Genomic DNA, 14851 nt, shown 5'->3' on the forward strand with positions numbered 1-14851 from the left:
ATTCTCAACTATATTATTAAAGATGTGAGAGAAGGATTTGATATACTATTTTACTTTATGCAATAGGTGCGTAAAATGTACATAATTTGATATTCCCATTCTATACAATGTATCACTGCATCTAATTTGCATATTAATATGTTCTTCGGATAAACCGTTAAAAAAATAATACAGTTTAACATTAACATTAACATTAATAAAAGAATGGGAAAGATGTTACAATTGACTTTCAAGCAAATCTGGTGGATCTAGTACATTGCTGTCTTTTTATTATTTTGCAAAGCGGTAGTGGAGCTACCATTTGAAGACCAGTTTAACCAGATGCAGTTAAATAAAATTAATAAAACTTAAAATCTTATATTTACTTTGAATTTGGCAGTGATGGTACCTTATTCTCTTCTTGTCCAAAACTTTCAAGCCTCGGTTGTAAAGACACTCTGGTTTTGACTGACGACTGATGAGCTTGGGACCATGTTAAGCAATAAAATATATGTGAAAGAATCATAAAATTTAAAAAAATTAAAAATAAAAGCACAGTCAAGAGTCAGACAGTTTCTTATCATCATAAAACAGCACAAATTGGCCCTAATAGTTTTACAGATTTTCTTGACTTTTAAAATTCAACTTAAAATTGCTGGTCCCCTCCTATGACTCGTATGAAAATTATGCCTTGTTTCACAACAAAAAAGTTATTTTCTGATTTAAAACCCCACTGATGTTTATTTATGATAAAAAGAAAATCAAAATGATTTATATTTAAATGATAATTACAAAATATTATATTTCTGTAAGAGTATATTTCTCTAATATCAGTCATTGTGTTTATCAAACCTCCAAACATTTGATATCTCTAAAAAGCCAAAAATGGGCTCTGTACTTCAAACTGTGGTATGTTAAGTCTCAGAGAAGTTCACTAAAATACAATGGCCTCTACAGAGGACAAAAGTCAACGCCTGCGGGTCCCAGGAGGATGTGCTTTGTTCACCTTCACTCCTAGATTACCCATGATTCTACACTTAAATCAGGCTGGACCGTGGCCACACAGTAATAAGACAAACAATAATTATTTCGTGTGAAATGATTTAGTTCTGATCGGAAAATAATAACAACGCATGTTACAGGCAGCGCTGCGTCAGTCAGTACTTTCATTGAGTATTTACAGCTGCACGCAGCCAGACATTCCCACACAAAACTAACGTCACTTCCTCGCCCATCCCTAAAGGAAAAAAAAAAGAAATATCGGAGAGAAGAGCGACGCCAGAAAAGTCCGTGAAAGAAGGAAAGCGAAAGATATTTAAAGATACATTTAGTCATAAGAAGAACAAATAGGTCCAAGCTCACCGATAAGCACACGGTCATCAAAGTAAGTTTAATTCCGTCGTTTTGAAGGAAACCTGTTCGAGAACTCAGTTGGGCGCGTAACTTTTCAAGTTACTCCCACTTCAGGGGACCTTCATTGCATTACGCTAGATTATTTATTTGATAACAAACTGATTTTTGCTCTATTACAGCTTCACCGGACAGGAGGACGAATTCCTGGACAAAAGGCAGGTTACCTGCTTAAAATTAACACACCAAAGGTAAGTTGGCTGCAATTAAGCTACTTCGTTTTTATCAAATGTATACTGCTAGATTTGACATAAAAGTTATTAATCAGTAGTAAAGCCTCAGAATATCTGATGTTATACTACTCACAGTCAACAGATCTGGTAAACTAGGCGTCTAGAACTGATTCCCTTTCCAGATGTTACAGATGTTGATGAATAGCCTCAGATCACATGAATGGCGATATTGCTTATTTCTTCGTATAAATAAGATTCTCAAATTACCCTCAAATGGATTTTTTAACAACAATGAAGGGGGAAACGCGCTAATTGTTAAATGTTTTGTCGAAACAATTAAATACATGGAAAAGTAATTAATGGGACATTCTACCAGAAACGTAGGCTACATCATCTGTCCTTGAATTGTTACAGTAAATAAAAAGGATTTACTCCAAAAATGTCTAAAACTGATTTATGGTTCATTTCTGTGAATTGTTCTGTAAAGGAATGAGTCATTCATTAGATTCTCAGATTTTTTGTTCTTTATTAAAAACACTTGAAAATTACAGTATGTGGAAATATGTTTCTCATGATTTAAAATGTCCTCAATATGAGTCAACGTTCAGGTTTAAGAATAAGTTCCACTTTTCCCCCAAGATTTTTATAAGTGGAAATGTAGGCCTACGTTTCTGGTAGAATGTTCCTAATAAATATATGAAATGGCCTATAATAAAGTAAGGAATGATTCCTGTCTTTTAAAAAAAGAATTTCCTGGGGTTCAGAAAACAGTCTGTTTCTGTCATAAATCTCAATAGTAATTATTTAATGAAATTACATCTTAAAAAGACGTAAAACATGTGGGCACGCTCATATGGTTTATCTCAGACTTTGTATATCAACCTCGCGAGAAAGCTTGAGGGAAGAATTCATTTAAGCATGCACTTCACATACAAGTCCGAGCTTGGCTTTGGCAGTCTGTCAGCTCCTCTTTTTCACAGCCTTTTCGCAATCACAACTTTTATTTATTTTATGTCTTTGCGCAACGTAATGATTTCATACCTGACTGTGGGATAAAAACTGGAATTTACCAAGTATGGGTGTCTTGTATCTTATATCTCCCTCAAAACTAAATACCACTGAATAAATACTTGGATGAGGAAAGATATTTAAAAAGTTGTCAAATGTTTAAATGTTTATTACACCTTTTCTTCATCTGACTTTGTAGTTTTGTTCCTCAGTTGCTACCATGCCTCTCCACAAATCATCTTCTCGAGCACTTCGTCTGGACCCCACCATGATTTCCGCCCCCCTGGGTGATTTCCGTCACACCATGCACATTGGTCGAGGTGGAGATGCTTTTGGTGACACCTCCTTCCTGTCCAGCCATGGCCCCTCTAGTCCTAATCCCAAATCTGCGGAACCCGTCGTGGCAGCCACTGTAGAGGCCACAGACACTCAGATGAACCATAACAATGAATTTGAATACACAGAAGATCCCGGTCCCAATGAGCTCCGGCATTCAGATTCAGATTCAGTTTCCTCCTTTGACCTCGACTTGGATTTAGGGCCTTCGATTTTGGGAGATGTTCTGGGAGTGATGGACGGGCTGACGATGGGTTCTCACAAAGACAATGAAGAGGTGTTTAGTTCCAGCAAGAGCACAAGAGATGTGATGATGTCACCAAGGAGTGCTGCCAATGAGTTGAACGACAGGATGAGAATGGAAAGTATTACCAAAGAGGTGAACCAACAAGATGAGCAGCTCAATGAGGTCAATGGCATGAAATCAAAAGGGCTCAGGCCCAAAGTGCACTTCAGCGACAAACGTGATGAGATCATTGGGCGACAGGAGATAATCGAAGGGCTAGATGTGGAAGTTGAAGAAGAAATGGGCTTGAGACCAAATAAGGGGATGCAAGACATTAGTGGCAGAACGGATTACAATACAGAGCCAAGACAAGCAGAGGTGGTTAATCAGATGGAGGACAACTCTCCAAGCCTCTCTTCCTCCGTGAGCTCAGAGTATGAGGGAGTCTCACCGCTGGACCGGAGGAGAGAAGACCAGCATCTTTCAGAAACCGATTCAGAGGAGGAGGGTGCCAACGGACAACAAGGGTACACTTTTGAGGACGAATCTGACGATGAGATTGGCCTATAAGGGGACATAGGGAGCAATTTGAGGACCAAAAATAAATCATTGGCATATGGATCATGACATAAACTGAATTATTCTTAAAAAAGAAAAAAAAAACATCCATACATGGAGAGTTAATGAAAATTTACTCTTGAGGTAATAACTGGACAATTCGGAACTTTCTTTTCCAAGTTTACAATGGCGTTTCCTCATTTTTGGAACTATTTTATGAAAGTGAGACAATGTTACGTTTTTGTTTTTTTACTGGATTTTATAACTACAAATGTTGAAAGTCTCCCATGGACAGTGTGATGCCTTACAGAGAATAACCTATGAACAAGCATATTCATACATTTCCCATCATCTCAACTTTATAATATTGAGCATAAATGTTCAGTTTTTTTCCCAATTCATAGCTCTGTTAAAGGGCACTTTGCCTTCTTCAGTTAACGGGAAACAGCTTAATCTCAATGGAGAGTGAATACCTACAGTTCATACAGAATGGAACAAAAAGGTAATGCTTAAAATGACAGCTGACCAACTATAACATACAAAGTTATGTTATTGTTTAGATTACGGTTATCTACAGTGCCAGAAGATGTTTTCCAATGTTAGTTTCTCTGAAAAGCCAATGACGAAGCTTTTCTTTTTGTGGGAAGATGCAAGGTTGCTGAATGCATTCACAAATGCTGGAATTTCTTTTCCTGGGAGTTTTCATTATCACATATACATTCATATCTTATAATGGAATAAGCAATCAGATTGTGTATTGTTGTTGGAAATGTAAAAAGTGCAAATATGAAATGCTCGTAATAGTTACACACTACAAAAAAAGTCTTAAAGCTAAAGAGCCGCAAACTTTTAAGCTTTTAAACTGTGAAGGAAAATAATCTAGTCGATAATTTGCCTGTAGCACTCAACTAGATTCATAAATGAAAAGCTTTAATATGCTGGATTCATTTTAAAAGCAGTTGCTTTTATCTTGCTTTCGCAGTTGGTTGATTTGAATACTATAGAATATATAACAGACAATCAGTGATTTTACACTCTGCCAATTGAAATAATGTAGATTGGGCCAGACCAAAATGCATAATTAAAGTTTTATTAAACTATCTGTATCATTTTGCTTGTTTTTTATGTGCTGAAGGGAAGCAAATTAATTTCAGTAAATGTACTATTTTTAGTGATACATACATATATATTATTTTTAAGGTCTAGTAAATAAATGAATATTATCCTTACACTCCCTCCCATGCTATTTTAATTGCACAAGCGTGGGATCATTTTGCCTAAAGGTATTTCCAGGAAGCTTCGATGGACTGATGGATGGAAAGATAAACAAATAAAAACAGGTTAGTTTAGTTCAAGACTTTTCAGAATAATTCTATATGTTATACATTACATTGTATATGCTGTTCACTATCTACAAATGCCACATGCATGACTACAAGTCCAGTTATTACAGCACCGGCTAAAAATGAAAGTAAATAAGGTAAAAATAGCTGGAAGTGGATTTGAGTGTTTACAAAAATGGCTAATTAAAAACAAATTGGCCAAAGATGTAAACAAGTCCATCCTTCGTACTTACACTGGAGGGCATCCTTCCATATTAAAACCATTTCCTCTTTCCAGCAAGGGACACTGAACACAACATATCAGTCTTGAAGTACTCAATTCAATTAATGCATAAATATCCAAATTGTAAAAAAAAAATTCAATATAACATGTGTTATCCTTTGTTTTTTCATAACATGCTTCTATCTAGCAAATTTGTATTAAGAAATGGCTTTAGACTGAAAGAATGTTTTTTTTTTTTTTTTACTGAGCGGATATCCAAGGAAAAGTGGCTCTTCTATAAATATGCTGGTGTTATAAATAATGTTAATACACAGACAACATACTTGCAGATGATTTAGAACATTTTAACGACTACAAATGAGTATTTCATGATACAATTGCATCATTTCTGCCTCAAGAAGTTCCAGAAGGGATGGGAAAATGACAAATGCATATGAGTCATACATACCTAGATGCTCCATTCATCCATCCATGTACATTTCAAATTATACACATGCACATTCTTTCTGCCTGAAACCATCCAGTCTCTCGTTCTCTCTTCTCACTCACTCACACAGACACACACACAGTTAAACAGAAATAGTTCTGAAGATGTTGAATCCCGACAGCGCGGTGGAAATGAGGACTCCAGGAATCTGTGGGTGCCAGTGGAGCTCCTTCACTTCTTTCTGGCCCTGGTGAAGGAACAGTAGCTGTGGTGGTAGCTGTTTTAAGCCCTCTGCCTGTTCTCCCATGTCACATGACTCCACTGACAGATCCCATTGGCTGACAACATCATCAGCTCCAGAGGCGGCAAACACACTGGAGTCAGCAGGGTTCCACTCCACCGATGTCACAGGAGCACTGTGCTGCTTAAAACTGGCCACTGGACATCCAGACTGAAAAAAAAGAAATGTGATCATTTTAAAAACAATAAACACAAACAAGAAGCATACAGACATACATTACTGTTCAAAAGTTTGGGGTCAGTAGGTTTTTTGTATTTATACCTTTAATCAGCAATAACACAGTAAACTGATTTAAAGTGACAGTAAAATAAATGTATAACATTCTAAAACACCTATTTAAAAAAGCTGATCTTTATAACTTTCTATTCAAAGAAGCACAGAAACATATAGCCGTTTCCACAAAAATATTAATCAGCATATTAAATGATTTTTGAAAAATCATGTGACACTGAAGACAAAATGCCTGCTGAAAATGACGTTCAAATTTGTGCTGTCAAACGGTTAACTGCATCCAAAAGAATAGTTTTTGTTTACATAATGTGTGTATACTGTGTATATTTATTATGTATATATAAATGCAAACACATGCATGTTTATACATTAACGCTTCATGCGACCGCAGACTGACTTTTTCAGTTTGTTAATGTTTTAGTTGAAAAATAAAATATGAAAATATGTTTCCTCTTGCTTAGCTCACCTGGAACTGTCTTAAATCCCAGACTTTCAGGAGGCCATCATCTCCTCCAGACAAAATAAAAGGCTCAGTCCGGTTCCAGCTAATAACATTGATGTCTGAAGAATGAGCCTCACTGGCTGACAGCATGGAATTAGGTGGTGCCCTTATGTCCCAAATACGAATGGACTGATCCACTGAGCAGGATGCAAAAACCTGGAGGTGAGAGAGAAGCCTTAACTTACCCATGATCTCCACTTGTGATAAATATAATCATATGATCATTCTCTTTTGACTGACATACTGTGGCTTCAGTAGGTGACCACTGCAAGTCCTCAACAGACTTGCTGTGTGAGCTGAAAGGCCGTTGGTCAACCTTCCAAGTCCCACCCTCCTGTGGCTCCCAGACATGAATGTTCTTCTTGCAGTCGCCGCTTACCAGTCGTCCTAAAGCAGGTAAAAATGAAATGATTTGAGGCTTAGTCAGTAGTCCCTTTAATCTGTTTGTATGGAGGCAAGATCTGTCCAAAGTTACAGGTTACATTTATGTTTAACGTAACAGTGTTTGTGAGCATTTTTAACTTGAACGGGCAAGGCTTCCTGTGTCATCTGCTTCTAGATATTTTAGCTGTACAAAAACAGTCTGTTATGTTGTTTGATATTGCAAACTGGTATTTGTTATTATATATTTTTTCATTTATTACTTGTTTGTAATACAAATAGTTTTGGTGCTTACTGCACTTTGTTGTACTTCCGACTGTAGTTATTTACTATAGCTGAAAATGAATCAGAACCTGTGCACATTCACATTCATTTACTATTATTATTGAAGCTGTAAAACCAAAATTTAAACTCTTACTCTGACTCTGTTGATCCCCCCATAATGTGGCATCATGGCCAGCTCCAACTGTGGTTTCTTCTCTCCGTCCTCCTCATCTTCGTCACTTTCTTCTTCGCTGCTTTCATTTTCATCTTTATCTTTGCCAGTTTCATGAAGATTGTGCATGCGCATGACAATTAACCTGGATAGAGATGAACATGTCATCATCTTTGGAAGCAAGGCATCATAAAAGTATTAGATGTTTGTTGCAGAACAATAAAAGTAGCAAGCTCTGACAGCATTCATGTGTTTACCTGTTGCTCAAGGCGGTGTCCGCCTGTGTACCAGCACACAGAATCATAGAGAGAGGAAACTGCTCACGCCCTTCTCCTTCACCATCACGCACCACATCAAAACTCAGACATGGGGCACCTGCAGAGAGAAGGAGAAGTTTACCGGTCAGAAATATATTTCAGAAGATAGCAGGGATCAGAATAGAAATATCTGGTTATTAACATGGTCATCAAGTTTTTCTGTTATGATTAAAATAAACATTTTCCTGTTAAAGAAATAATTTAACTTAAAAAAGGGAAAAAAAAAAAAAATAAAAATATGCACAAAAAACAATAAGTTGGATGAAGAACTAAGAACAAATATTTATAGTATATACCAAACGTTTGGACACACCTTCTCATTCAAAGAGTTTTCTTTATTTTCATGACTATGAATGACTATGAAAGACTATCAAACTGAAGGCATCAAGGGCTATTTGAGCAAGAAGGAGAGTGATGGGGTGCTGCGCCAGATGACCTGGCCTCCACAGTCACTGGACCTGAACCCAGTCGAGATGGTTTAGGGGTGAGATTGAAACCGCAGACAGAAGGCAAAAGGGCCAAAAAGTGCTAAGCATCTCTCGGGGAACTCCTTCAGGACTGTTGGAAGACCATTTCAGGTGACTACCTCTTGAAGCTCATTAAGAGAACGCCAAGAGTGTGCAAAGCAGTAATCAAAGCAAAAAGGTGGCTACTTTGAAGAACCTACAATATGACACTTTTTTGTTATGTATATAATTCCACATGTGTTAATTCATAGTTTTGATACCTTCAGTAAGAAAACTCTTTGAATGAGAAGATGTGTCCAAACTTTTGGTCTGTATATATATATATATATATATATATATATATATATATATATATATATATATATATATACACACACACACACACACACACACACACACACACATACATGTTTTTTTTTTTTTAATGGAACACAATTTGGTGAAAATAATAGTACAGAAAACTATTCATGACAATACTCTTTGTTTTAATGACTTTTATGTGCATTGTCTATCATTTATTTTACTTTTGTACTGTACCACTGTATCACAGCAGCGATAATCATCATTAAAGTTATGGAAATTTTTTTAAGTAAAAATGCATTACAGTAAAGAGAATTGGTAAAGTGTACTAAATAATACCACAACATATAAAAATAATTATTATTCATATATTTAATTATTATTCATATAGTTTTTATTGTACTGCAAAAACTCAGCCTACATTTAGGATCACTAGATATTGATACATTCAGGACGATTAAAAAAAAGCATTATTTGTATCAATATGTATCAATAATCCTTATCATTGAAAAAAAAATTCAATGATGATACACATATGAAATTAAGTTTGAGTGACATTTCTTAGCAAAGATGTATTAAAACAAATATTCTTAATAAAATAAAAGACAGGAAAAAAAGTATTGGCAGTGATTATACTACTAACACACATCCAAACAAACATGTTATTGACATGGTACTTTATTAACTTGGTAAACCTATGTTATCCCGTCGCAAACATGTGCAAACCACGCGAGTTTGTGTTCATTCATCGGGCACGGTGTTCAGCAGACTGACCGGTCTGGCATTCGTGATACAGGCGGTAAGCGGAGCGGTCCATCTCGAGCTCTTCTCCCCAATAGAGTCTGAAGCGGCTGCAGACCGGGGACATACACTTTCTCTTCTCCATCCCCGTTCTGTCCTTCTCCGTCCATATCATCCTCGTCGCTTCCACTCGCTTCCATGTCCTCAAACTTATCATCCTCCTGAGGCAAAGTGTCTTCTTCTGCCGCGGACATTTTGAGAGAGCGGAGGGCTTCCTCTTCAAGTCACGTGGTTTAAAGCGCACCCTGAGCTCTGAACACAGTTGCGAAGCTCCATAGACTGTATAAAGACCATATGCTGTATAAAAACAGGAAAATGAAAGTTCCCAAGTCACCAAACTGTTGTCCCAAAGGGAATGTTTTATAGAAATGTTTGATAGTTTTATAGATTTATTTTTTGTGATCAACCTTTTATTACTTTTTTTTCACATAACATCATAACATCCATTCAGGATAGAACAAAACAACAACAACAACAGACATATAATCAATTTACATATTCAAATGAGAGAGAAGGAAGGGGAAAATAATACTCTTCTATATAATCCTGTATTTTAGAAAGAAAAGAAAAGAAAAAACACTGCCAAACACCAATAGTACTAGGTTTTGCCTTATTAATCTGTCCTGTTGTACATTCAGGGTACTATTTTAAGAAGACTATTGATCCAACAATGTTTTCCCATACATGCTTGGTGTAAACCAGTTTTGTATTTTTGTCTTTTTTTGCAAATAACTTAGTACAAATAACTGAAAAATACCTCTGCTATATAAGCAATCAAAAAAAAAAAAAAAAAAAAAAAAAAACAGCTCTCACAAACTTATGAAAACTAACAAGAAATATCTATATCTTTAGTTTCCTTCCTCATCCTTATTTTCCTCTTCATCCTGTTTTTCTTCCTTATCCTCCTTGTTTGCCCATCTATATTTTGTTGTAGAGCTGATCTTTCCCAGCAGTTTTCTTTTGCTTAACAAATATGCATGAAGGTCTTTGCAAGAAGTGTTTTTGAAGTTGTACTGCACACGGTGCACTCAGCCTCCCACTTGTCCCGACCGGGAGAGTAAGTGGGGAATTTCTTCTGTTACTCATAAATGTTGCTTTTGCTCTTCGGCATGTTGCAGGCAGAAGTGCTCAGATGGCTGTCTGCTTGCTTGTTGTGAGTGTGCAGTGTGCCCATATTATTTTACTATATATTAAGGAAACAGATGACAGACCAGGAAATGGTGCAATCCAATCTCATATAGGATGAAAGGTAATAGGACATGTCCAAAGATCTCCACATGCTCTGAGAGCAGAACGTAACTGAGAAAATATAAAATATGATGATGCTCTTAAAAAAAAACTTAATTCTTAATGTCTGAAACGGACAAAGGCCTTGGTCATCATATAAATCACCACACATATTTAAGCCTAAAGAAGACCGAGATGGTTGGACAAATGGAAGATTTCCACATAAAAAAAAAAATAGATTGTGCCATAACGGTTAAAACATTTGAAGGGTCCTTCTATCAGACGTTCAACCATTTTCCAAGTTATAATGGAATTAGCTATAACCGGGCCAAATTTGTAATTATTGCCAATCACTCTCAATGACACTTTAGATTGATGTTCAACCCAGTTATGAAGAGCCTTAAGTTGGAACGATCAATAATACAATTCAAAATTTGGTACAGCCAGTCCTCCTGGGTGTATAGGATGCTGTAAAATAGTAAGTTTGATTCTGGGGTGCTTGCCATTCCATATAAAATGGGAAAGTATAGAGTTTATTTCCTTAAAGTGACCTGGAGGGGGAAAGAGTGGCAACAAAGAGAAAAGAAAGTTAAGCCGAGGTAACAAATTCATTTTATCTGGAAAATTTACCTTGAGGATAAATTTTAAGAATCTTTGAATATCACTTTGGATCTTAACTAGAATATTATAAAAATTGTCTCTGGCAATCTTATGTATGTTTTGTACATGGTAATGCACAAATAGGTGAAATCATTCTTAATATGAATAAATGGGGGAATATAAGGATTAAACATAACATTGGTAATTGACATTAAAGCAGATTTGGTCCAATTAATCAAATTAACCACTAAAATGATCCAATTCCTTAATTATATCAGAAAATTAAATATCAAAGCGATCTAAATACAAAACATGGATCTTAATCAATGCTACTTCAGACTTCCTGATGGCTTTTGCTAGTAGTTCAAGAGACAAACAAAACAATAAAGGGGAAAGTGGACAACCCTACCTCGTTCCACATTGTTTCTTATAATAGAAATGAAATGTTGACCTAAGCCAAAATATTGCAGAACTGCCCACATAAAGTTCCAATGGCCTGTCAAAGGCTTTTTCTGCATCAAGTGAAAAAAACGCACATGGGTTCTTGATGAGAGTCTGCAAAATCTAGTAAAGAGTCGGCACATATGTGACCCTGGACCACATTAAGTCGCTGGGGTCTTAAATCCCTGGGTTATATCTTTAGCAATATCCAAAAAAAAAAAAACATGTCATGGGACAACATGATAAATTTGTCTTTTATACCAAATATCATTATGATATGAAGTAAAGATCATGTTCCATGAAGATATTTTGTAAATTTCCTACTGTTAATATATCAAAACTTTATTTTTTATTAGTAATATGCATTGCTAAGAATTCATTTGAACAGCTTCAAAGGCGATTTTCTCAATATTTAGATTTTTTTGCACCCTCAGATTCCAGATTTTCAAATAGTTGTATCTTGGCCAAATATTATCATATCTTAACAAACTATACATTAATTTAAAACATATTTATTTCAGATGATGTATAAATCTCAATTTCGAAAAACTGACACATACTGTAAGCCCAGGGTCCAGGGTCACATATTGTCAGATGTGTGGCACCCCTTTATAAAACCAGTTTTATCCTCCTTAATCAAACCATGAATTACATTCTCCATGCAAGAACTTTAACATAAACTTTTAGATCATCTGGGATAAGTGATATCGGTCTGTAGCTGGAACAGTCTAACAGATATTTTTTCTGTTTTTAAGAAGTAATAATATCAGCCATGTGTTTTGATCTCTATGAAATACACCATGTTAAATTGCAAAATTAAATGAGTTAAGCATGAGAGTCCCTACCTACTCCCAGATTTCTAAATATAATTCAGAGGGAAGACTATCTATAGACTGTCTAGGCCCAGCGATTTGCCATTTGTAGACTTTTTAGTGGTTTATAGAGCTCCTCTAAACTTAATGGGGCTTCCAAATAAACTTTATTGATCTGAGAGATCTGAGGTTATTCTAATTTAGCTAAATACTGTTTACAAACTGAGTCCTCAGAATCTGTTTCAGCTTTATACAAATTTATATAAAAATCTTTGAATATGTCGTTGATCATAGTAGGGTTTATGTTGACCTGACCATCTGATGATTTTATAGCTCTGAAATATGCTTTGGACTCACATTCCCTCAGCCTAAGAACCAGTAAGTGGCTAGGTCTGTCCGATTCAAAATAATATTTTTGCTTAGTCCTATGCAAAATAAACTCCGCCTTTGAATGTAAAAGTAAATCATATTCTTCTGTCAAGGAGGACAACTGTGTGGCCCATTGATCAGTAAAATTTTGTTTTTGAAGGTTTTGTAATGATTGGATTTTACATTCTAATTGTGCAAGCTGATGAATTTTTTCTTTTGCAAAAGTGAAAGAAAAAGCTATACAGAATCCTTGTGTTGTACACTTGTTTCCCACAGTATTTGAGGATCACATTTTGTATTTATTTAAAGAAATTCCTTTATATTGTTTCTAAGGGAAAGTCGTGGCTTAGTGGTAAGAGAGTTTGACTCCTAACCCTAGGGTTGTGGGTTTGGATCTCGGGCCAGCAATACCATGACTTAGGTGCTTTTGAGCAAGGCACTGAACCCCCAGCTGCTTCCCTGGCGCCGTAGCATAAATGGCTGCCCACTGCTCCGGGTGTGTTCACTGCTGTGTGTGTGCACTTTGGATGGGTTAAATGCAGAGCATGAATTCTGAGTATGGGTCCCCATACTTGGCTGAATGTCACGTCATTTTTTAGCAAATTGATGAAAGTCTGATTGCTTATTAATAAAACACCATCTGGGGCTTTGGCTTTAATATTGTAAAGATGAATTTTACACAATACAGAAGAATGATCAGACAATAAGATTGGTAATATAGAGATGGAGGAATTAGACTAAATTAGAAATGAACTGAGAAATATGTTCTCTAAGAGAAACTATTATTCCTGTTAGAAAAAAAAAGTAAAGTCCTTATAAGAGGTATTCTGAATTCTCCAATGATTGATTTTATTGAGTTCAGTGATAAATTTATTAAGCTACTTAGAAGATGGATTGGCTTTTGTAGCAAAGTGAAATTCATCCAATCAGGATTTACAACAGCAGTAAAATAATCACCCACCACTTACAGGAATCAGTCTGCTCAAACAATGTATTGGAATTTTGGTCTGCCTCGTTCAGACTATAATAAGAAACCAATGCTATATTGTAGTTATGTATTTTGCAACAGATATAAACAAATCTACCCTAATCACTTCTGGTTTGTTAAACTGTTAGCTCCTGTAACTTCCTGTTAACGAAGATAAGGACATCCTTAGTTTTATTAGATTGCAGGAAATGGTTGAATACTTGTTCTGGAAACGTGCCTTGTCAGATTGTTTTAGATGCGTATGTTGTATCAGTGCACAAGAAATCAATTTACGGTGTATATATTCGAAAATATACCGGTATCCCTCACTCATATAATGGAGGTCTATGGTCACCACCTCAAAGAGCATGCAAAGAGAAGTCCAAATTAAACAATTCCCTTATCGTAAGTACACATTGATGGTCTAAGTCACGAAATGAGTGGTTTGTGTGAGAAAACGAACAGTATTTATATAGTTTATACTTCTTAAACACAAACACGTCCATCTGATCTGAGGGTGCGCATGCTTCCTGGTGTGACGTGTGCGCGTTCTGGCTTAGTCTGCGCAAGCACGGAAAGCGCCGGAAGTGATCTCTTGCGTGTGTACATCACTCATTGTTTACACAGCGATTTTGGAGGTGTTACCTTTACTGTGAAGATCTAAACATATTTAGACGTACAGGACATCGCAATGGAAGACGATTTCAATACATCAACAGACAACGTTGAATTTTTTTCACAACCATATTTATTTTAACCAGAATAACCTTACACAGATCAAGAACTCAGAGTGATGGAGGTATATTTTTAGCAATAGCCAAAAAAACATTGTCAAAATTATTTTTGACCTATAATGTCTTAGCCAGCAACAGAGATTTTTTCCAGATTCTCTGAATCTTAGGATGATGTAGATGATGATAGCTTCAAACTCTTTGCAATTTTTCTCTGAGAAACTACTTTCTGATATTGCTCCACTATTTTTCACCGCAGCATTGGGAGAATTGGTGATCCTCTGC

General features: G+C 36.0%; 1 protein-coding gene and 1 pseudogene across 3 annotated transcripts; one reads left to right on the forward strand and one right to left on the reverse strand.

The window, feature by feature from the left end:
- The first annotated feature begins 1187 nt into the window (after positions 1-1187).
- LOC113059918 (uncharacterized) lies at positions 1188-4790 on the forward strand. 3 transcript variants are annotated; one of them, XR_003278173.1, is made up of 4 exons: positions 1190-1363; positions 1512-1580; positions 2783-4192; positions 4268-4790. XR_003278173.1 is itself a non-coding variant. In XM_026228606.1 (3 exons), exon 3 carries the CDS (start codon positions 2791-2793, stop codon positions 3700-3702), a length of 912 nt encoding a protein of 303 aa, XP_026084391.1. In that variant the 5' UTR covers positions 1188-1363; positions 1512-1580; positions 2770-2790; the 3' UTR covers positions 3703-4790. The 3 variants fall into 3 exon arrangements, 2 of the variants coding, with proteins under 2 accessions (XP_026084391.1, XP_026084390.1); XM_026228606.1 differs by having other exon boundaries at positions 1188-1363; positions 2770-4790; XM_026228605.1 differs by having other exon boundaries at positions 2783-4790.
- On the reverse strand, positions 3944-9651 carry LOC113059488 (glutamate-rich WD repeat-containing protein 1-like; annotated as a pseudogene).
- Positions 9652-14851: the final 5200 nt, after the last annotated feature.

The sequence above is a fragment of the Carassius auratus genome, chromosome 41, assembly GCF_003368295.1.
Source record: "Carassius auratus strain Wakin chromosome 41, ASM336829v1, whole genome shotgun sequence".
Lineage (NCBI taxonomy): Eukaryota > Metazoa > Chordata > Actinopteri > Cypriniformes > Cyprinidae > Carassius > Carassius auratus.